The following is a 24,412-nucleotide window of genomic DNA, read 5'->3' on the forward strand; positions in this document are numbered from 1 at the left end:
AAGAAAGAAAGAAAGAAAGAAAGAAAGAAAGAAAGAAAGAAAGAAAGGAAAAGAAAGAAAATCCAGCAACCAATCTGGAGATGAAGAACTATAGCCTCGCATTAATGACAACACGGAGCGAGCCTGCTCTTGGCAGAGGGCTCGAAGACACGAAGAGCCAAGACAGGCACGACCCTCCCCCCACCACCCTCCGCCCCAGGAGCTTACGTCCTCGAAGGGGATAGTCAGTCATCATAGGTGCTACGGAAAACCTGCAGCAGGGTGAGGGGTGTCGTCAGATGGGGGGCACCTGGAGGTCGGGGAAGGCCGCCCTGACAAGGTCTACAAAGGTACACGGAGCCACACAACCCATGGGAGAAGAACGTTCCAGACAGGTGGGGGGTCCTTATCCTCATAAATTGGTTCTACTGAAATTGTAATAATAAAAACAAAGCAAACATTACGGGTGAAGTTACAGATGCTGCAGTTATGCTGGAAACGGGACTGAGGCCACTTGCATCCCATGATTCTGCATGACAAGTCCTGGCTGATACAATTAGAAAATACAATACATGCAAACAGAGTTAATTAAGGACTGGAAAGGGAGAAAAACATTTTCTTAAATTATCTTAAGATGATAATACTGTCTATATAGATAAGCTGAGACCCTCAGATAGACTAACAGAGCCAATAAGAATTCACCAAGATTGCTGAATACAGATTAATATAAAAAACAACAGTATTCTTATGCATCAATGTTAACCAAATAGAAAAGGTAATTAGAAAAAAAATCCTTTTCATAAAACAAAAAAAAGTGTTAGGTACCTAAGAACAAGTCTAAGTAAAATCACTACCAATTTTATGAAGGGAAAAAAAAAAAGTCTTCAAACATAAAAGAAAACCGTAATTATTGGACGGACATACCACATCATTTCATGGAAAGGCTCAATACAATATGATAGCAAATCTCTGGATGTTTTTTATAGTATCCTCTTATTATCTCCTAGACGCTTCATATCATTCAAAGCAAAAACTAAGAAATTCCATATAATTTAAATCCAGATCTCAACTGGAGTTTTCACTGAACATGACGAACTGATTCTGTAATTGATACGGGAAAGCAAGCTCAGAGAATTCGGAACAAAAGGAAAACAGAAGAACAAAGAAAGGATCCTTGCCCTTCCAGACAGTAAGGCCTCTTGAAGAGCCATATCATTAACCAAGGGGGCGCTGGTGCATGCACAGGCCCTGGGGGGGCCGCTGTCAGCCGGCGCCCCGTTTCTGTCCCACGTGCGCCAGCTGAAGGCGGGAGGGACGGCGTGTGCCCTGGAAGGCGGCGGGGTGAGGCCAGAGCGTGGCGTGTGGACAGAGGGGAGCTGGGGCCAGGAAGGAGCTGGGATCCTGGGGTGCATACCCAGCCCTGCCAGGGGCCTGAAGGGGACCGTGATGGGGACACTGGCCGGGGAGCCTCCCTGACCAGGGGAGCCTCTTCACGGAGCTGCAGGGAAGGACAGGGCCACCACCGCCTCTTCTGTCCACAATAACAGTGTCCTTCAGAGCCAGAGAGACCAAGAGGAGTTCACCTAGCTCAGGCTCTCCCTTTGCAAGGGAAACTGAGGCCAAAACGGGATGATGGCTTGGCTGAGGCCACGAGACCACTTCCTAACAGAACCCGCTGGAAACCTCCCCTTTGGGCTCACCCAGGGCTCTCTCCAACTATGGCATACCAGCAGTGCTCTCCTCCTTGACCTGGCAGTTGAGCCCTTCTGTGCACGGCCATCTTGAATCTCTCTTCTCTGGCCTCTCCAGCAATTCTCCCTCACTGGTCTTGGTCTCCTAATGTCTTCTCCTCTCTCCACTTCTGGCTCCTGGTCCTCTCCTACCCACCCCTCGCTCTGGAGTCCCCACCAACTCTGTGACAGTCCACGCAGTGCCCAATGCACTCTCTTCCTGGATTGGTACAGAACCCCGTGGCTTTGATTAGGAGCTTGAAGCTAGGCAACTTGTATATCATACCTATAGCCCAGCCCTGCACCCTAGGCAACCCAGGACTTACTCGGGCAGTCCAGAGCATGCACCCACATGGCAGCACACAGAGGGGAGTCCTAAAGAGCTAACATCCTCCAGGTGTAGCGATTTCCTAAGCCAAGAGCCTCCCAGGGTCAACATGGAGAACCATGGGTTCCCAACAGGTGCATGAAACCATCCTATTGATATGACAGAATCAGGTTGATATAAAATCAGTGTCACAGAAGTCTGTGTGTAAGGAGGAAGATCTAGTAACTGACAGAGTCCAAGGCAACAACCAGTGTTTGAGAGTTACAGGTAAGGCTCCGATCCCGGAGGGATCCTGGCATAATAGAGAACTCAGGGACCAGGAGAGCATGCAGCCAAATGCAATATGAGGAGTATATCCAGACCCAGCCATCTCAACCAAGTGACAAGGTGAGACTAGGCCCACGCCCTCGCGGCTGGCAGGTCTGAGAAGTCCAAATGGGCGTCGGTCGAGTGACTTCACCCACGGGGCACTGCTAACACGGCTAGTTTAAAAGACCTTCTCAGCCACAGGTCTCCTGTTTACAGTTTAGGGCCAGGTTTGCGGAACCAAGTATGTCATCAATCAAGTGCATAAAGAAAACACAAAAAATGTTTGATCACCTTACCTGGTCCCAGGGGGAGACGGTGCCTCCAAAGCACATGAACAGGTACCCCATGGCCACGAGACATATCCATATCACCAAGGAGAAAAGGCGGAGCAGCTTCTTAAACACGGACTCGATGCAGACGAGGATGAATATCGCAAAGAAAATCGCCAGGGCTGTCGGGACCGTTATTAAAAATGCCACATGGTCTTCAACTTCCTAAGAGGAAGAAAAATATGGCAAAGGCACAATTTAGCAGCCTGGTGATACCCATGGTTCATGTCCTCAAATGCCATCAACATTAATCAACGTCAAGTAGATCGAGTTGTAAAAAATTATTCCAGAAGTAGGAGAGTTTGAACGTCTGAAAATTTAAATTTCCCATTAAATCACTATGTTTCTCTATAGAAATAACCCAGTATTGTATATTTAAATTATGCAAAACAGCTACACCATCAAATTTAGATTTTCCCTGATAAACGGAGAAATGGATTTTATTCAAAAGTGAATGTAAGAATATTTACTATAAGGATAAAAATAAGACAAGCAACTTCACTGCCTGAATCAGAGGATCAGAAATGCCCTTGCCTTAGAAAATTAAGTCTTCCAAATGGATTTGAAATGTTTTATTTAAAAATCTAAAAATGGTCTGAGCCTCCCAAGGGATGAGCTTTTATTTTAATGCATGGCAATTAATGTTTTAACGGGATCACATATTAAGAGAAAAGGGTCAGAAAATACTAACTACAGAAGCAAGAGAGCAGGAAACACTTGCAAGAACGTGCCATTTTGCTGGTTTACTTCCCCACTTCTCTGGAGCTCCAGTGGCAAAAAGAAAATGAGCATCTAGTATTAGCCTACCTGATGCATTTTTTGAGGTCCACTTTTGCACACTAATGTTCCCTCTCCATCTATCCCTTTCTAGCCACACACGCACAAAAGGAACACTATTTCTATTCTACACAATGTCCACTCAACGTGATAAGACGTCACGCTTCCTTTGAATACGGCAGCATGGATTTCAGGCTTTAGCTTTGGCAAAGCACTGCTAGAAAGTCGCCATGAACAGCACTCCCTGTGGGCTGGAACCCACCAAAATCTTCATCCCTCATCCAAACACAGGTAGCCACTAATGCACCTTGATCAAAGAACCCACATGGCCAGAACCCTAAGAACTTTCATGGAGGCCCTAGAATAGCAAAGACAGTAAAATCCGGGACTTGTGGGACGGTTCTTCCAAATACGAGAGGCTGGCGAGCCCTTCATCTCTTCTCGTCGGCATGGGGTTCACTCCATCCCGTTAGCAGCTCCAGCTTCACACTGGAGATGGCCCCACCCTGATACCAAACCACTAACCACGGGGACACGGGGAAGCAGAGCAGATCCGCCAAATCACACACAGACTCCAGATTAACGTCGGGGCAAAGAGAGGCCCCTAAGCCCTCCCTCAATTCTCAACTGACTTGGTTTCTCTTTCTCTCCCACCATTACACGTGTTACCTGATACCTGGGGAAAAGACCACCACAAGAACAACCACAACACATAACAAGATACATATTCCCGTGCTAAGCACTCATACGTATATTAACCTCTTTAATATTTACAACACCCCTGTGTGGGGCATAGTGTCTGCGCTCTTCCACAGGTGAGGAAAATGAGGCCCCAAGAATGAAAATGAGTCACTGCAGACGGTGGAGCTGGGGAGGGAGGGGGCCAGGGGTCTGGCTGGGGTCACCGCAGGCTGCCACCACCGCGGGGCTCTGGCCTCTGCTCATGCAGCGGACGGCAAGCGAGACCAAGGGGCAAAATATTGTACGTTTCCAGAACTGGCAGAAGACAAGAGGATCAAATGTGATGTTCTTATTCTCCCCCCCACGGCTGTTTTTGCCCATGATTAAGTGCCTGAGTTGTACTCAGACACACTCTGATGACGGCAAAGGGTCTCAGAGGTACAGCAGGGCTGAGCGCTCCCCACACTCCGACCCCACAAACAAACGTGCTCCTGGACGTGACCGCATGTCCTCTGGGAACATCCAACTTGAGATCCCGGCCGCTCGCTGCCCACATGTTGCGTGAAAACTTAATTGTAAACCTCCCCAAATGAACTTAACTGAACTGTGGGCAGAAAGCTGGCCCCTAAGAAACCAGGACGGTTGTGTTCCTCGTGTGACTGTTCACTTACTTCATTAACCCGGTCGGGGAGAAACAATCGTTGACTTCACTGGCTCTCGTTTCTCCGGGAAAGACTGAAAATGGTGGGGAAATATGCATGACGGTAAAGTGAAAATTAGTACGTAAAGGCATGGAAAGGATCAGGAAGCGGGGGAAGCAGCATTACCTGGCCTCTCCTTGCACTTCTCTCAAAAGGGATCTAACTGGAAACAAGACAAAGACCCAAGGTCTGCTCATGCCAGGTACAGGACATAGAGTCAGACTTGATACCATTTCAGGTCTTAAGTACTGGAGTCTCTATCTCATTTTCTTTTGAATTTCAGGGTCCCCATCACTGAGAAGTGCCTTTTCTGGGCCGAGGGTGACTTCCCCATTCAGCACAGCAAACACGGCATCTGGGTCGCAGAATACTTTGAAGGGTCCACAAATGCGTTTTAATTTCTTTTAGAATCAAAACAAACAAAAAAGCTCTTAGGGTCAAAGGTTACATACATGTTGATGCTAACACAATTGTAAACTATAATTCCGAATCCAATTTGAGGGAGGATGGGGACTTCCAAGGCTCCTAAGTTTGCGTGAGACTGTCTTGACAGTCTTGTCTTGACATGACACACCAAGATCCCAGGGGGCTAGTGTTGTATCCTGGGGGCAGATGCACTGCAGGATGGGCTGGATCCAGCACAGCGGAGAACTTCAGCTTCATCCAGCATCCCCCAGCCTCGGGAGGCGAGCCGGGGTCCCTGGCCAATGCCTCCTGCTGTCTTCTCAGCTGCTGCTCATGAGGCTGCTGGCCCTAACCACCGCCCAACCTGAGCCCAGGGAGGAATTCAGCTCTTCCCAAAAGAGGACAGCCAGCAATTGATTCTGCATTTGCCTTCTGAACTCAAACTCCAAACAAGTTTTAATAGGGACTTCTCCACAAAATAGGATCTTTTATAGGGTGTCAAGGAAAAAAACAGTGGAGCATTCATTAAAGAATGTATAAGCTTAGGGGCCACATTCCTTCCCAGTCCTACTGCTGGCATCACGTGTCTCTCTCCCCCAGGGGAAGTAAATGAAATGCAGGAATGCCCTCAGACCCTGGGCCACGGGCTCTCTTCCCTCCCCTGGTCTATTCCCAGCAGACAGGATGATGAAAAAAGCCACAGAGGCACACCCCGTGGCTGTTTTCTTCGGAGCTACTCCGGTTTTCAAAATTCAGAGCATAAAACAAACAACATAACTTAAAATAAAGTAAACTAAAACATTAAAAACACTGTCAGTCTCAATGAAATATGCTTATGCATCCCAAACCCCACTTCCCTTCCTGGAAACAAAAATTCACCATACAACACAAACTAGGTGAAATGTTTGAAAATGCCTTTATTAGTAGTCAAACACCTTTAAGACACGCCTTAAATAGGTAAAAAACAAAAATAACAACAAAAAACTCCATACAACACAAACTAAGTGAAACATACAAAAATGCCCTCATTGCTCCTAAAATTTACTGAAAAAAATGCCTTTAAAAATGTTTTTAAAAGTACCTTACAATGCAAACTAAATGAAATATATGAAAATGCCTTTTCAAAGGGAGATCTTGAGCATGGTATCATCTATTTAATGATAATGGGTCCCTCTTGCTCATTCCCTTCAAACATCTTATCCTTTCCTTTTCAATGCATTTTCTAGTAATTTTGGATGGCTTCTAATTGCTAAGCCTATTAAATACCCATCGCTTTCACGTATTATGTGACAGCTCTTTTGTTTCTTAGAGGCTTTTCCACAGAGCAACAGATTATCTATATTTTCATTCTTTTCCACTTGTATTTTTCATTTTTTTTTTGTTAAACAGTGCTATTTTTAATTTACATGGTAAAGGACAGTCTCATGCAAAACACTGCTTTTCTATAAAAAAAAAACAAAACAAAAAACTTTGAAGTCCAACAGACTGAAGGTAGGGTCCTATCCCCACTCCTGCGTGACTCGGGGTGAACACTGCGTTTCCCTAAGCCTGTTTCTTCATGTAAAAAGCAACACGGGTACAATCTCAATACTTTCTCACCAAGGCTGGTCTGATTGTTCATTATTGGAATGATGCCCATTTTGCACTCTAAATAATAATTTATCACCACAAATTATTTTGAAGGTTTGTCACTGGGCAAAAGTAAACCAGATTTTAGCTATAATATACATTTGACTACAGATACATATTTTCATTCATTCATATGTATGTATGTGTGTGATATAATAGAAAATGTATTTTTCATTCTTTTCCACATAGAGAGTCATACTCCATTTTATCATGAGGTATGAAAGGAATAAACAAAAATTCTGATTAAATAATCCTATAAAACTGTGGTGAAATAAATCAAAGATCTCAATAAATGGAGAGATATTCCATGCTCATGGATAGGAAGACAATAATGTCAAGATGTAAATTCTTCCCAAATTAATCTATAGAGTCAGTGCAATCCCAGTTAAAATCCCAGCCAGTTATTTTGTAGATATCAACACATTGATTCTAAAGTTTACATGGGGAGACAAAGCACCCAGAATAGCAAACACAATGTTGAAGGACAAGAAAAAATTTGGAGGACTGACCCTACTTGACTTCCAGCTTTGCAATAAAACTACAGTAATTAAGACAGGGATGGTACCGGCAGAAGAATAGACAAATAGATCAACAGAATGAAATAGACCCACATAAATGTAGTCAAATGATATCTGACAAAAGGAACAAAGACAATTCAATGGAGAAACAATAGTCTTTTCAGCAAAACATCTTAGAACAACTAAATAGACATCCATATAAAAAAAAATTCTAGACACGTACTTTATACCTTTCATAAAAATTAACCCAAAATGGATCCCAGCACAGATCTAAATGTAAAATGCAAAAGTAATCCTGAAAACTTCTGAAAGCTTTCCCCTATACCCAGACCTTGGGCAATTTGTCATACTGAATAAATAATCAATAACATACATATATTTTTAAAATAAACACAAAAATTATAGGTATGTGTAAGAAGAACCAGTTTGCACCTGCTTAGAAAGATGTATCTTCCACTACTTGCAACTCAGTAAGTTACTTGTTAGGTACACACAAAAATATGGCCTAAGGTCTTGACCATATTTACTTATTCTTGGCTCCTATTATACAGGCCAGCATCCTCACTCACATTTTAAGAATATGGATAAAGACATGAAATAAGCGTGTTTTACATAAGAAATTGTTCCCATGGGGCATCAAACTTTAAAGAACTCTCCTTTCTACAACTAGACTCCAAATAATATTCCTGAAGGATTGCTAGTCTCTAGAAGGGTAGATAAGATCTCCAACTCACTTCCCTACCCATCCCCATAAAAAAACAAAAAACAAAAAAACACAGAAAATATGAGTGCTGAACCCTCAGCAGGGGTGGGTAAGTAGACAAGAAGTCTAGACCACAAAAGCCAGGGGCAGCTGGGAGGAGGAAGGACCAGCATTGCTCCGTAGACAGTAGGTGCCCTGGAGATACCGAGGCTGAGAACCTCAGCAGTATGTAGATCCACAGGACAGCAAGTGGGGACAAAGGGAGCCAGAAGAAACCTCAACTGGGGCACATTCCAGCTATCTTGGAAAGAGGAGCTAACTATTCTTAGGTAAAAGCTTTCCCACTTAGAACCACAGTATTCCAAGCAATTAAAATCAGTCACCATCTTAAAACAAAAATTGCCAAAAATGAGCAGTCACTAAGAACGAGGGTCCACGAAAATAAGTGGTTTAGACTCTCAAGGACTGCAGACATTGAAAGTGACAGCCAGAGAATACAGAATAGCCGTATTTGACACATTTAAAGAAATAAAGGATGCACTTTCAAGGCTGATCATACAACAGAAATTAATCAGATACAAACACACAGAGAATGGAACCTGTAAAACTCATCAATATAATCATGTAAATAAATAAAAGCTCAACCACTGAAACAGAAAAAATAAATACGGAAACAAAAAACAGAAAAAAACAATAGTTAAAAAGAAAATCAGTGAACTAGAAGATAAACCAAAGAGCTTATGTACAATGCAACAAAAGAATATAAATATTCCTTTATAATATGTAAGAAATAAAAATTATTAAAAAGCGTAAGACACAGAGAATAGAATAAAATGAATAAGAATGTATTAACATGTCTGATGGAGTTCCCAAGTTACAAAATGAAGAGACTTGAGGACATAAAATATCTAAAGAGAGATCGGTTGAGGATGTCCAATACTAATGAAAAACCATGAATCTACAACTCCAGCCAGTTAGGCAAAAAGAAATACAAACATATATACAAGATGGTAAAAATGCAAAATATTAGAGATAAAGAAAAAATCCTAAGAGTGCACAAAGAGAAAGGAAGGACCGCCCACAAAGAAAACAGTTCGCAAGAGAGCAGAAATTTCAACAGTGCAAGACAGTGAAGACAGATTATTGAGCAAAAAATAACAGTCAACCTTACATCACCAAGAAAACGTGTGTTTTTTAATAACAAGAGCAAAAATGCAAACATTTACAAAAAATTATTTTTTAAACAGGGATTTACCATTGAGAAACCTGCTCTAAAAGAACTTCTAAGAAATTATATTATCCTAAAAAGACCGTATGATATGGAAGAAGGAGGTGAACAAATATAATGGTAAATACATTGGCACAACCAAACACGCACTGTCTATCTGAAACAATGAGAGTCTAACTTCTAGGCTTAAAAAGACAGAAGTGAACGATGTATTAAGTAAAAAATAAAAACTTTAAGGGTAAAGATTAGATGATAAAATGCTCAATTCCAAGGCAATGATAATAATTTTAAACATCTATGAACTCATAAAATAGCCTCAAAATGTATAAAGCAAAAGTGTATAGACCTAGGTAGAGAAGTAAATTAATCTACCAAGAGCAGATTTCATCATCTCTAACCAGCTATTGATAGGTCAAGCAAACAAAAGTAAAAACAAAATTTAAAAGATGCAAATATCTGAATATAATAATTAATAAGCTTGACCTATTGGCAAATAAGGAATTCCACATCCAACCTTAGAGAGAACATTAATCTTCTCGTGTGCACATGGAATATTTATAAAAATCATATACTAGGCAACTTGCAAAAAGTGTCAAAGAAGAGGTATCACAGAGACCCATGTTCTATGATCACAGTTTTAAATTAGAAGTTTATAACAAAAACATAATTAAAAATTAATCACCTATTGGTAACACAAAAAGCACAACTCTAAACTGAAACAAAAACTGAACAGAAGAGGAATCTGTGTCAGATTTGGGAGGTGGAAATGGAGCAAGTCCTCACCTCAAGTCTTCAAAGTCAGATAGGATTATGGGCAGTCACAGAGGTCCAGGCAAGGCTTCAGCTCATCCTCACTGCCCCCGCCTCATGCCCTGCTCCTCTGCCCAACTTCTAACCACTGGTGAACAGTGGTCCAGCAGACACGTGGCTGCGGAAGCACAGAGGTAGTAGCTACACAGAAGTAACGGATTCCCAGAAACCTCTCCACTGAGTCTGTCCATCTTGGCTGCCTATGGGGTGACTAGCCACGTTTGGCTTCACAGATTCCCTGAGAGTGCCCATTTCTCTACCCAAACCAGTGCTTGAGGAAGAATTCTTCATGATTCTGCAGATAATTACTCTCATTTTGAGAAACAGTTGCTGGCTTATTACCAACCCCAAAAGGGACTGAACACTAACCATGCACCATCACCAAGTCTCCACGCAATCCAATCTGCTCATGTTTATGGGACTGTTTTGTGACCCACCAGGCATGAAGCTGGATGGGCACAGTATCATCCCATCAGCAAATGGAGGTGGGCTGCATGAGCGAGGGCTCAGGTAGACTCTGAAGGCACAAGTAAGTTGCATGAGCAAATGTCACAGGTACTCATAGGCGCTGGTCCTGCCACACCGCCTACCTTGTCTCTCTCAATCTGCATCTATGTCCTCATGCAGAGTTCCCAATGACCTGCTGCCTGAGGCAATAAAAATCCAGGTCTGAATGATGTCTGGTTCTGCAGAATATATTGGGGCCACCTAAAAGAAGACAATCGAAGCACTATAACTTTGAGCCCCTTAAATCCGTCATCCTCTGGAGGTCCAGCCAGCCATCCATGGCAGGTCAATTACAACTGATGGAAGGCAGAGAGATTTGTTTTCACTTGAATTGAACCTCCTTTGGATATGGGTTTGCTTTCCTGTCCGTAACGCTTCCACCCAAACCACCATACATGGACTTTCCCCATGTGCTCTCCACTCACAAGGTATTTCACAGAGCATGGCTTCTGACAGAAGCATTCATTTTACAGCAAATGACGCATGACGATGAGCTTATGTTCTTGGAATTCACTGATCTAACCCTGTTCCTCATCACCCTAAAGCAGCTTCCTTCTCAGAAGGAGAGAATGAGCTTCTAAAGACTCAGTGAGGGGTGCCAGCCTATGGGCAACACCGGGTCAGCTGGGAGATACCCCCTAGGACAAAAAAGATGCATGGAAACAGCCAGCAATGCAAGGCACTGACTGCCGCCACCGCCAGGACCCACGCAGGTCTGGGAATCAAGGGGTGGAGAGAGGAGTGGCTACCCGCTCCTGTAAACTAGCATTCCCAGTCCTGTAAATGTACGCTGTTCCAGTTTTGAGGGCTTAGATGCCAAAGGAGGACAGCCTCCACCAGGGGACTCAATAATGTTCCCATTAAACTGGATACAGAGATTGCTCTCTGGCTACTCTGGGCGGCTAATGTCACCGAACCAATGGGTAGAAAAGAGCTTTTAGTACGGTTGGGGTGACTGATGGACACTATCAAGAAAAATTGGGTTGTTCACACACGATGCGGGCAGGGAAGGGGAGAGAATGACAAAACGCTGATTGTAGGGTGTCTCTTTTGCTCCCATATCCCGGGATAAAAGTTCACGGCAACAACAAATACGGTCTATTTGCAAAGTACCAGGTGAAGCAACTGTTTATGTCACCCCACCTGCCAAGGAAATATGACCAGATAAGATACTTGCACCAGGCACAAGGAATACGGAACGGGCAGTAGGGGGACGTTAGAATACCAGCTCTGTCCCTGTGATCAGCTACAGAACTGAGAATGGCAGGAGCTACATCTCTTCCTTGGGCTTGTATGAATGTATTTCTTTGCGTGTGTATGTGCATATTAAGTAATTATCTTTCTTTTTTCCCTCTGATATAACATGAGATATATGAAGAGTGTATGAATAGCTTTTAAACTCAAGTATGGAAGATAAAGGATTTTTAAAGTACATTGTTCCTTAGACAGATGAGAAATGAACATCACTAAAGTGGATAAAATGGCCCTTCACATCCTCTTTTAGGGAGATGGTTGGCGTATTTTCAGTTGTATGAAGAAGAGCTGCATTATATTAGGTAGAAGCATGATTGTGCTAGCTTCTTTATCTAGAAGTAAAACAGAGTTAACAGTAGTATACATGATACCCAGTAAACAAGCAGTAGACTATGCTGGATTATTCTGTAGTCAAAGTGATTAAAGCTACTTCCCAGAATCCCCTTCCCTGAATGTTCCCAGGTGAGAGCTGGTGTCAGGAGGTGCTTGCCTGAGATTTGGGAGGTGGAAGCAAAGCAGCCCCCAGGAAGGGTAGCCTGCTGGTCACATATGGTCAGAGATATACGAGGAAGAGCCTGGTGGGCCCCAGCCTGCCCTGACTCTCTAAGGTTCTGCATGCAGCCCAGACCTGGCCCCTCACCAGGCATTTGGCTATGTGCTCACAGAGGTGGTGCCAAGCAAAGGTAAGCGCTCTCAGGAACTCCCCTGAGAGGCTCTCTCTGGAGGATGCAGGCTGCTCAGGTCCTCAGCTCTCCCTGCGTGGCCAACTGGTTAGCAACTTCTCTGCTGATTCCCTAATGTTCCCTTCGGGCGGCAAGCTTTCCATTAAAACAAGCAGGCTAAAAACGAATGAACTTTGTATCCCCCTTCGGAAATTACAAAAACAAAACACACAAACAAAAAAAAAAACAAAAGAAACCCACAGAAAGTAGAAGGAAGGTGGGATGGTCAGAGACCTTCAGAAACATTCCCTATTTCTTCCTTCCGGATTCCTTTCGGGAAGCTCTTTCTGATCTCTTTGGAAGTCAGAAGTAACTAGGCTTTGGCCAGTGAAACATGAGCAGAACTCTCGGTCTGTCTCCTGGCCGGGGCCATGTAAATGCCCATGTGAGGCCACACCGCACGTCCCTCTCTGTGGCGCAGTGATTACAAAAGCACTTGTCACGAGAAAGACAACTGCGGCCCCAGCTCTTGGAGCAGAACCTCCCTCCTGGCCAGGACGTGTGCACAAGAAATAAACCTCTGGCGTGTTGGGCCAAATTGGGGTTTGGTAACCCATCAGAACCTCTAACATCTTCACTGATAACAAAAAATTAGTACATGAAATAGGGTGCCACTCTGACAAAACCTAACGTGGATGGCACTGACCACTACTAGGCAGCTGGAGGACACTGTCATCAGAGACTGAAAAATGGCAGCCAAGTTAGCAAAGGCCCAACGTAGGTTTCTCGTTTATCTTGGAAGGCAAAAGACGCCCTAACAGAATTCTAAGTCTAGAGCAGGGCTCAGGAACTGTCTTCATAAAGAGCTAGATCATCGGTATTTGAGGCTTTACTTCGGCCACATGGTCTCAGTCACACCATTTAACTGCAGCCTGAGACCGGCCACACGTCACATGGAAATGATGGTCAGGCTACAGTGAATAAAACTTTATGGAAAAAAAAAATAGGCAGTGAGTCTGATCTGGTTTCTGGCCAGCATTTATAGACCCCCTACTCCAGAAGAGGTCATTGAACAAAATGTGACCAGCGTGGGTTCTCTGCTTTTGGCCACATGTGTTCACACAGCACAGGACAAACACGAGATCAGAAAACAATTGGTTGGTTAGAAGGAGGAATGAAGTATAAGGAATACAGTCCAGAACCGTATGGATCTGTCAGAGGCAAGAGGGGAATGATTCAGCTTGTGTTCTACGGTGAGAGGTGATTAAAAACTCCGCCACTGGGGACAACCATGCTCACTGCTGAAAAGTGGAAGGATGGAGAGTGAAGTCCAACGAAGAGTATGGTGCCAGGAAATCCGTTCAACTGGAAGGGAAAAGAGGACCAGAGGACTCAAACAGGCTCCAGGCAGGCGCCGGCTGAGAGAGAGTGAAGGGGGGAGAGGGAGAGAGAGAAATGGGGTGAGAAGGCAGAGGAATACAGCAAATCTAGCAAGTATGTCTTGAAAAGAATGACGATAACCACTGACAGACACCTGGATGGAGATGCCTGAAATTAAACAGATAAGAAGTTGAATACATCTTGAGAGATGTGTGTTTCCAAAAGAAATACCAGCCTGCGCTATGGCTGTTCTAGATTTCAAGGGAATTCTGGTTTCTCTGTCTCTTGACAGGCAATGGGCAGAGACAACTGTTGAGTCCCCAAGTGGGGAAGGTTCCCCAACAATCAGCCCAGATGGGTTCAAGACCGTGATCAACAAGGGGAGCTTCAGAGGTCACAGAAAACAGCAGACAAGTGGACAATTTCCAGGGCAAGGGTCTGGGTCTAATGATGAATCAGTTCTCAGCCCTGGGGTCAGGGGCCCTGGACCTGCCTGTCTGGAGACAGCATTGCTTGTGTTGTCCTTACTCGGAGGACTGACAAGGACAAAGGACGGTTCTTGGAAAGGTTAAAACAGAACAGACATCTGATGAGATTAAGAAAGGTAAAAAAGAAAGCAATAATGTTATAAATAAAAACTAAAGACAAAATATATGTAAATGAGAACAGTATTATCAATGCAAACCATTAAATTTGACAATTTGGATGAAAAGCAAAAATTCCTAGAACTATCTTATTGAAACTGACTCAAGAAATAAAGTTAGAAATACTGAACAATTCTTTTAGTATCAACCCTACTGAAATGGAAGTTTTTAAATCTCCTTACAAAGAAAGCAACAAGCCCAGGTGTTCTCCAGGCCAATTCTATCAACTCTTCCCGACGTACCAAAAACTCTTAAACTCTTAAAGAAAACTGAAAAAGAAGACATGCTTCCTGATTTATTTTATAAGACTAGCAAAACTTTAAAAAAAAAAAAAAAAGATAGTTCAAAGGAATATTCCAAACCCACTTAACAAAAAAATGTTATTTGCAAAACCCTTAATCAAAATGCTAGCACATCACATCCAACATTTTATAAGAGATGTCATGAAAATGCAGTTTGGCTTGAACATAAAAATTGTTAAATATTAGAAAATCTATAATTATCACTCATTACATTGAAAGATTAAAAAACAACTTAAAGAGCATATATGATCACTTCAATTTAGTAAAATTCAGCACCCAATCACATTTAAACTTTTTGTGTAAAGTGTAACAAAAGGAAATCTCAAAGGTTATCTACAAAACCATTATTATCCTAAATAAACTATGAAAGGACTCTCTTTAAAATTAGGAAAAAGGCAAGGGTACCCACAATCACCAATTCTGTCGATATTAGAGTTCCTAGCCAGTGCAATAATATAAGAAATAGAAACATAAGGCCTTTGTACTAGGAAAGAGAAAATAAAACTCTCATTATTTCAGGTGATATGATTATCTACATAGGAAACCTGAATCTGTATTTCACTTATTGGTTATAAAAAGGATAAGATAGCAAGTTATAGAATAACATATATATAAACTTTACACTTCACTAAAGCACACAGATGAATAGGGAGATGCTCTGTTGTTCATGGATAGAAAAATTAGGTTATCATAAAATATCAATTCTAATCAATGGATCAAGATTCAATATGACACCAACAAAATCCTAGTTGAGTTTTTCACATGGAGGTTGACATAAGATAACTAAAGTTTACAGAGAAGAAAAAAAGGTCAAGAGTAACCAAGAAACATTTAAAGGAGTTGAATGTTATTTGCCTTGCTTAATCTACTGATTATAAAGCTTCAGTAATTATAGAGCTTGTGTGTGTGTGTGTGTGTGTGTGTGTACATGCAGGACTCAGGTATAAAAACAAATAAAACAAAACAAACTTAACCAATGCAACAGAACAGAGAACACATAACAAATCACTCATATACGGAATTTTGACATATGACAGATGTGGGGAAAGAAATAGTTAAAGTGATTAATATTCATTCACCTTAAGGAGAAAAATGCCAATGATCCCCATCACTACCTCACACCATATACATACAGTAATATATATCTATATCTATATACACATACAGTAACATATATATCTCTCTATATATATACACATGTATGTATATGATAAAATGAACAAAAAGAAAAGCAACAGAAAAAGTGCAGTATGAAGGTTACTTCTGAAGGCAGGCAAGGGAAGAGGATAGGAGCGACATACAGACTAAAATATGTTACTGGACATATTCCAGTTTGGACTGGGTTCAGGGGTGTTTATTTTAATATAATAAATAAGCCAGATAGAGACTGATGAAAATTTTGCTTAAAAATCAAAGAATCAAATTAGTGAAATGAAAAATCCCATTCTGTGTACCTAAAGTCCAATTCTGAAGAACGTGGCTCTTACACGTGTGACTTAACTGCAAGCCGATGACAGGAAAGGATTAGACATTTGATCCACCATATGTCTGAGACTCTTACCTCTTTCATTTATATTCACCTGATTCCTTTATTCTCTGGATGTTTAACATCATTACTGATCCTAGTAGTGAACTAGTTTACAATGTTGTTTCCTTTATAATGTCTGCAGATCACTAGTAGCTTGAAATCTTACTTTGCCCTTTGTTTTTTATATAGCTTTAAAAAATAATAATACAGACATTTAAAACACACACACAATAATTCGGTCTTGGGGATGGGAACGTAGAAATAAGAGCCAGAGCCTTTGAGCTCTGGCTTGTAGCTGTAATGTCCTAACATCATCACGTCTGAGGGGCAGTAAAGGACATTAGTGGAATGGGTAGAAGCTCTAATTTCAAGACCTTGCAGTCAAGGCCCCGTTCCAAAAGTACCGACCCACAATCTTCTCCACCAGGAACCTCCTGTAAGTGGTGGCCGGAGAGACTTGATTTATTCATAGGATTTTCTCTGGCAATAACCATCTTGAGAAATCTCAGGAATTTCAGTGTTCCAAAAACAAGCAATTGTACTTTATGTCTGTATGTTTCAAATACAAAAAATTATTCATCCAATGTATTTTAATTGTGTTAATAATTGACAATTCCCATTTCTAGCACCAAGTTTCTTAAAAGTGATTTGGTTCGATTCTAAGATACAAAGGGCCCTATGTATCCCTAAGAGCCTCAACCCAGGTCCATATTCTTATTATATCTTGGCACCATTGTTCTAGAAACCTGAGCAAAGTCAGAAAACTAGTTGGCAGTGACTCACAATGATGAGTTCCCATTACTGCTTCCGTCACTCTCTCACCTGAGTATGGCTTCTGGGGTCAGAATCGTGAGCCCAAGGAAAAGTAAGGAACAAAAAAAAAATTATTTACAACATGGCCAGCAACGGCTGGACTCATGAAGTTTTCTTTAGAACTTCTTTTTCCCTTCCCTGTGATTTTTTTTTTTTAATTTTATCCTTATACAAAGAGGGCAGAGAAGCAACATTGGCCACGCCTCAATTTGGTCAAAATAGGAAACACCTGAGCTAGCCCAACAATCCTTTTCTCTCCTCCTAAATGCACCTGGTGGTTGCAAACCAGAATTTTCTAGGGGGTGTGTCAATTTTCTGGTTTAAAACCAAGAAATCACATCATAAATATCTAATTACTCTTGGTAATTTTATATACCATTATCGAAAGCTAACAAAATTGAGAAATATGGAGGGCGATATGTCAATGTGGCATGAATTTTAGTGCTAGAGAATAAAAAAACTTATGTCAAAATGTGACAATTAATCTATGCTTCTTCATCTGTGTTTAGTAACTCGAAGTTTATGCACAACATTTATCAGATAAACAGAAACACATCCCCTGCTCTTTCATACACAGATTTAAAAATCTTAGTACTCATGTGGTTTTCAGCCAGAAATACATCTACAGGAGACCCTGACAAGGAAAACCCTCTGTGGTACAAAGATACTAGTAACAGTGACCTACGTTTGTTTTGGGTGCAATATGCACCAGGCACTGCGCTCAATGTTCATATGATCAAACCTTCTTAACGCCCCACGGAGCTCCCCGAGCCTGGTTGGGCTACTTGTGCTATTTCACAGAAAAAGCATCTGAGCCTATGGCAGATAAATGAATTTGCCAGAACACACGCTAAGTGCCAAAGCAAACCCTGATCCAGGTCTATCAGCAAAGTTCTGCACTGTGAACTGGTAGGCTACGCAATGGAAATACCAGCCACAAAGGAAACCAGACCTATACCATAAATTTTACATTCGCTCACGAGGCGCCTCCGCTAGGGCTAGTGTCCTGCTAAGTATGGGGAACTCTCGGCTTCTGCCCAGAAAGAACCAACCATTAGTTGAGGAGACAAGGCAAGCTCACAAAACTATTCTGGACGTCAGACAGTGAAGCAGTGGCGAAATGATATAGAGCTCAAGCGCTTTGCAGGCATCAGGGGCAGAAACCCACACGGATGGGAACATGCAGCAAAGGACAGACTGTTGAAGCTCAAGACAGAGAAGCTGAATAAGCAGTTCAGAGAGGAAGAGGCTTCCAGGTGAGGGCAGCCACTCAGGGGCACCGCGGAGCTGGAGGGGGCCAGATGCGGGTGCTCTCAGCCCCTGGGGTCCAGGCTTACAGGTCATCCTAGGGAGGGGAGCAGGAGTTGAAGGATGACATCAGTGCATCAGAGATGAGCCACTTTCTGCTGGAGTGCCACCTGGGGGGGGGCGGGGGAGGGGGGACACCAATCCCAGAGCTGGTCCCAGGAGGCACTCAGTAAATAGCAGTGAAGGAGAATGAGTGAAGTCCAATGAACGGTGCCCAATGCCAGTATCAAGTCATAGAAAGGACTAGTGGAGGAGCGGATTAGTCACAGACACCCAGTGTAGACTCCACCACTAGCCATTACTGATCAAACATATCAAAGTGATTAATATCGCCAACAAACACCTTTAACAGAGTGATAACATAGCGGTGCTAATAGTATTATTACCTCTTAAATAAAATGATTTAAAAATATCGGTAAGAATCTGGAAATTTCACACATCAATCAATCGGAATGATTTTACATGCCACAGTATTTATGCCCGTGACTTCTCAGACAACAAAAGCACAGCCACAGATGTATCTTCTGCTTAATGGGAAAGACACTGGGAATATTCAGCTAATGAAAATAAATGACGCCCACCTCACTGAGCTCATCGTCAGGATGCATCTCCACCAAGATTTGTTTAAACATTAAAAGAGAAAAGCAGTGAAGTATAACTCCATCACACAGAATGATGGTTGAGGACATTCACATCAGGCTGAAATCTCAACAGGGAAACTGCCACTGTGCCAGGACTGGAGCTAGGAATTCTAGATCTGCATCGGTCTCCAAGAAAGCTCCCAAGGAAAAGCCAAGCACCCTGCATCCAGCCCCAGCAATGCACCTGGGAGACCCTGAAGAAATGAGCTCACCTCTCTGGGTCTCAGTGTCCTCATCTAGAATGAGTTCCGTCTCAGCTTTAACACTGTGTGACATATTCCTTCATAGCAACAATAAAAATGCAACAACAAAAGACACAGTAGCTCCTGGGGGTATGTTCCGTGCCAGGCATAACTCTAACTGCTTCACACGGACTAATCTGGACCATGGCCTAAGAAGGCAGGTACCATTCTATTTTACAAACAAGGAAACTGAGGCACAGAGAGTTCAACAATTCGCCGAAGATCACAGAGATGGAAAGGGACAAAGCCAAAGGATCAATGGAGAGAGACGCTCTTAACCATTACCCTCTCTGCCTTTTTTAAAGGGAGAAGAGTAGGTACTGTGCAGATATTTCATTAGCATTTTAATATCCCAAGGATGCTTCCAAAGCCTCGTTAACCCTCTAAATGGCAACCACCTTTTCTGCAGAAAATTACAGTTTTTTCTTTCTCTTTTGTTTATACCACAGTTAAATTGTAACTAAAATGACTTGTGAATTACTGGTTGCAATTACAAACACCTGCCATGTAAGATTTTCCTGTATGCACAGAAATCTACAGGAAGGTGTATTTTTAGCTACCTCTACTCCAATTCCTATTAACATGCACTACTTCCCATGCACCCCCAGAATTATGAGACTAGAGAAGTATGCACAGAATTTCCCGCTCCTTGGAGGAGATGCCAGACATATTTAGCTGCCTTCTCCAGCCTTCACCCGCGAAGAAAAGGGTGAAGGATTGAGTTTCTCCCTATTGATATCTTTCTACCCACTGGGGCCACTGAAATATTGTCTGGAATAATAAAGCCAATTTCCCTGTAAAATGACTGGGTTTGGAAGGATTAAAATTCTTTTTCCATGTAGAGCTAAAAGAAACACTGATATATCTGCCCCTAGAAAAAAATACCCAATGATGGAAAATTGATTTGGAATGCCAAGCACTTACGGTTATTGTTTGAAAGACTCCCTCACCAAATCATGTAAAAGCAAGAAAGGAGATCATATTCTTAGTCAAAATCATGCATGTTACATATTTAATCAAAGTACATATGCTTATATGGATTTCAGTATCAAACTCAAACAAAAAATCTATTTTATTGCAATATCTGACTATTTAAAATTTATGGGAGCAAAAGTTTTCCATTCCGATTGAAATATTAACTATTTCTAATCATAAATTTTAGCTAAAACAAATCTGGATGGAGCCGGCTGGTATTTTGACAAAGTGAAAAATTTATGTCAACTTTCCTAACAATGGTAGGCCAATTTTGAGAAAAGCATGCTGATTTGGGACATAATAAACGAGACAGGATTTAATGCTAATAGACGGTTTCCATGCACTTAGTAATGAGAACCAGTCCTGAAAAGTGAAGTGACCTCATAACACTTAGAACTTAAAAGTCTGGTCTCATTAGTTCCAAGTTTTCTGATGCCAGGTATCAAGTTTTTTTTGCCAATCATGCCCTGTACTATCATTAAAATGTCCATGAAAAGCAACAGAAAATATTTTTCATATTATTAATCAAAATGTTAAAATTCGGGGTGCCTGGGTGGCTCAGTCGTTAAGCGTCTACCTTCGGCTCAGGTCATGATCCCAGAGTCCTGGGATCAAGCCCTGCATGAGGCTCCCTGCTCGGCGGGGAGCCTGCTTCTCCCTCTCCCACTCCCCCTGCTTCTAATCCCTCTATCGCTGTCTCTCTCCCTCTCTCTGTCAAATAAATAAATAAAATCTTAAAAAAAAAAAAAAGTTAAAATTCAAGACATCCTATCAGGTGTCCTATTTATTTCATGTCCAGATAATTCCTAACAAATATGGAGTTAAAGCTATTGAATAGCTTAAAAAAACAAAAACAAAAAAACCCCTACTTAATAGCTTTTTATGTAGAAAATAATTAAGTGAGATGAAGTTTCAATTCAGAATTTATTTTGACAGTATAATAAAAACACTTCAAGAACTACTTTAACTTCAAGATCAACTGCTACAGATTCATGGACTGATCCTAAGTAGGAATAAGGGAAATCAGTTTGTGAATAATGTCAATTAGGGAGACTCTAAGTCAAGACAAAACTTACTGCTTTCTTTTTGAACAGCTATATCAAATCACTTCATACAAAGGCAATTACATACAGCAAAACATCACTATGTACTTGGACGATGCCGCGATCATTTTGTGATTCAAATGTTCTAGGAGAGGATGGATGGGCGTTAAGAAGATTGCCAGACTTTTTCTACTACAAGAACTGATGGAAATCTAATAGAAACCAAAATCAGGCAGATTCATGGGAAAGAAGAAATCTGTCCAAGATTTCAGGCAGCAAAAATAGATCTGCCGAGCTCCTGAATTACATCAGAGCCCAGCTATTCTTGTAAAGCGCTCGAAGGTGGAACCCTGGCCCAGCCCCAAGCGACTATTTCCATCTTCCCAAGGTAGCTGAGCCCTGGTCAGTCTGAGACATGAACTCACCCCACTTGGTGTGAACACAGCTCTACCTGAACACCATCCCATCTTTCAATGCTCCATCTTTGACTGTGTGAACGGAGAGAATTCTTTGGAAAGCGGAACTGCTATTTATGATATTACTAAAAGCAAAAGAGAAACAAGCTGTCCAGAGCTCAGAATTGTCCCAGTCCTTCCCAAAGTCCAGTATCCAAAGATAATTATGCCCATTGTTTCCAGGGGTTTCCCACCTCCCACTTGGCCCTGCAGCCCCAGTCCCCACCTGAAGGGAGCCTCTCGACCAGCCCCAGTCATACTCCCTGATTCTAGAACATTTCTGCATAGCTCCTCACCTCAAAAGACTGACATAGCAGTCAGTCTGTGGACCAGGTATAGCAAAGAATAGTCCATTCTCTTGCCTCTGGACATCATCCTGGGCTACAGCCATGCCATGGTAAATGTGCTTAAAACAATTTAGCTGAATGCCAGGAAAGTGTGGAAAGGTTGATTTCTCAAGGAAAAGTAAAGATGCCTGGATAAACTTTTAAAAGGATACCACTCAGCACTTGCACCACGTGAAATGGAACATAAAGGAATTGTATGAAGGAAGACAAATCCAAAGCTCGAAACAACTCAGAGAAGGGGACTCTTAGCTGGACTACACCGAATCTCAGATCTCTTCAAGAACATCGACATCAATACGGTTTAAGAAATCAGAGATCTATACCATAGAAAAAAAGTAGTGTGTGTTGGAGATGTGAACTTCGCCCTTGTCTTTAAATATATTAATGGTGCTATAAATAGGCCATCACCTGCTCCTCCTTTTCCATTTGGAAGAGAACAAGCCAGAAGGGTTTGAATTACAGATTCAACAGAATCACAAGCAGCAATGTCCTGGCAGAACAGATTTCCAGGGGAACTGACATGTTTTCTTCCCTGCAAGTACAGAAATGAAGAGGAGACGCTTTTTAGAGACCCAGCTTCCAGCCTTAAAAGTGGTGAAGAGAGATCAAGATGGCATTCCAGGGAGCATTCGAGGCTGATTACAAGGGTGTGAGGACTGCCTTGAACTCACACCCAGAATACAGGATCAAAAGGTGCTCAGAACTTTATGTGTTACTCTGTTAAGAACCAGTTCTCGATCTGTGGCATCATTATCTCCTACATTCTACTTTTTATTCTCACCGAATTCCACCGGAAGACAGCACTTCTTTAGTAGTGTGTGTGGGGGGGGGGGGGGGAGAACTTTACTTTTTAAAGAACCCTATGATGATAACAAGTTTTCCCATGCATAATAATTGAGTACCATCTGGCTCAGGATATCAGAAACAAACTGCCAAACACGAAGGACAGCTATTTTTCACACTTGATGAAATATAACCAAACAACCATTTCTTAGCTTGGTGGACACGAATATAGGTGCATGCTTATATTCTGAACTAAAAAATATATCATTCAGTAGAGACATCCCCAGATCAACCGCTGACCAAAAATATCTCCCTGGATAATCGATGCCTGGCACAATCTGCACATACATAATCATCAGAGGCAGTGCAGAAGTTTGAGCCACACAACCAGAATGATCGGTAACAGGAAGTTTACCGCCATCTACAGATTTTTCCCTCACTGCTCAAGGGAGCGAGCCAAGGATTCCTGCTTGAAAAATATAAATTGGCAAAACTGAGTTGCATTATGCTCCCAGTGATGAAAGCCACTTTAATAACCTGCACAAAACAGTAAACACGATTAACGACCTCTCTAGAAACAGGAAATCGGGGGCCCATCAGCGCTTGCTACTTAACAGGCTCAGAGCATGAGGACTCACAACAGGTCAACACCCCGTCTCTGTCTATGGCACTAAACACACACAGATTGCAAGGCAAAATGTACAATAATATCCTTTTTTTCATTTCCCTCGCCATTAACCACTTTCCCAAGGCAGGCTTTGGAGAGTTAAGGAGCAATCCAAACTAAAGCGCCTGTTCCGGGGCCATACAGTGGCCTTGAGAAGCAGCCCGCCGGTCGCTCCTGGAGCAGATGTTGCGGGCAGCGGCGCGGGGAGGAAGGCGCAGCGGGCTCTGCCAGCGGATGCGCAAAACCGGGGAAGGCACACGCCCTGTCCGTCCACCTGGGGGACACCCCGGCAACTTTATTTTGGGCAGAACCTTCCAGGGAAACTTTTCTCTCGCCCGCAGCCCTGCGAGCCGGGCCGGCCGCGGGCGGGCAGGAGAGGCCGGGAGCTGCGGGCCGAGGGGCCGCCCCCGGCGGGACGCGGCTCGCCAGGCTGGGTCCCTGTCGTCTCGGGACCGGGACAGCGCGGGGCAGATCCCGCGGGGAGGCCACTCACCAGCCGGAGCGCGAAGAAGACGGCGAGCAGGGCGAGGCAGGCGCCCATGACGATGAGCAGCAGGAAGACGATGAGCGGGTGCTGCTGGCTCATGCAGTAGTAGGACTCATAGAGCCAGTCCCGGGACCGCTGCAGCCCGTCGCCGCCGCCCGCCGCCGCCGCCTCGGCGCGGTCCCGCAGGTAGCGGCGGCGCCGCATCGCCTCCCGCCACATCGGGCCGGCTCGCGGGGCTGCGCCGCCC

General features: G+C 42.9%; 1 protein-coding gene across 1 annotated transcript in view; it reads right to left on the minus strand.

Moving 5' to 3' along the window:
- The window catches only part of ADCY2 (adenylate cyclase 2), a 399,704-nt gene extending 375,320 nt beyond the window's left edge, over nt 1–24,384 (minus strand). Inside the window, exons 1-2 of the mRNA XM_021702488.1 lie at nt 24,172–24,384; nt 2,643–2,840 (exon numbers count right to left, since the gene is read on the minus strand). Of these exons, the coding sequence (XP_021558163.1) occupies nt 2,643–2,840; nt 24,172–24,384 (411 nt within the window). The remainder of the gene's footprint in view (nt 1–2,642; nt 2,841–24,171) is intronic.
- Nucleotides 24,385–24,412: the final 28 nt, after the last annotated feature.

The sequence above is a fragment of the Neomonachus schauinslandi genome, chromosome 7 (genome assembly GCF_002201575.2).
Source record: "Neomonachus schauinslandi chromosome 7, ASM220157v2, whole genome shotgun sequence".
Lineage (NCBI taxonomy): Eukaryota > Metazoa > Chordata > Mammalia > Carnivora > Phocidae > Neomonachus > Neomonachus schauinslandi.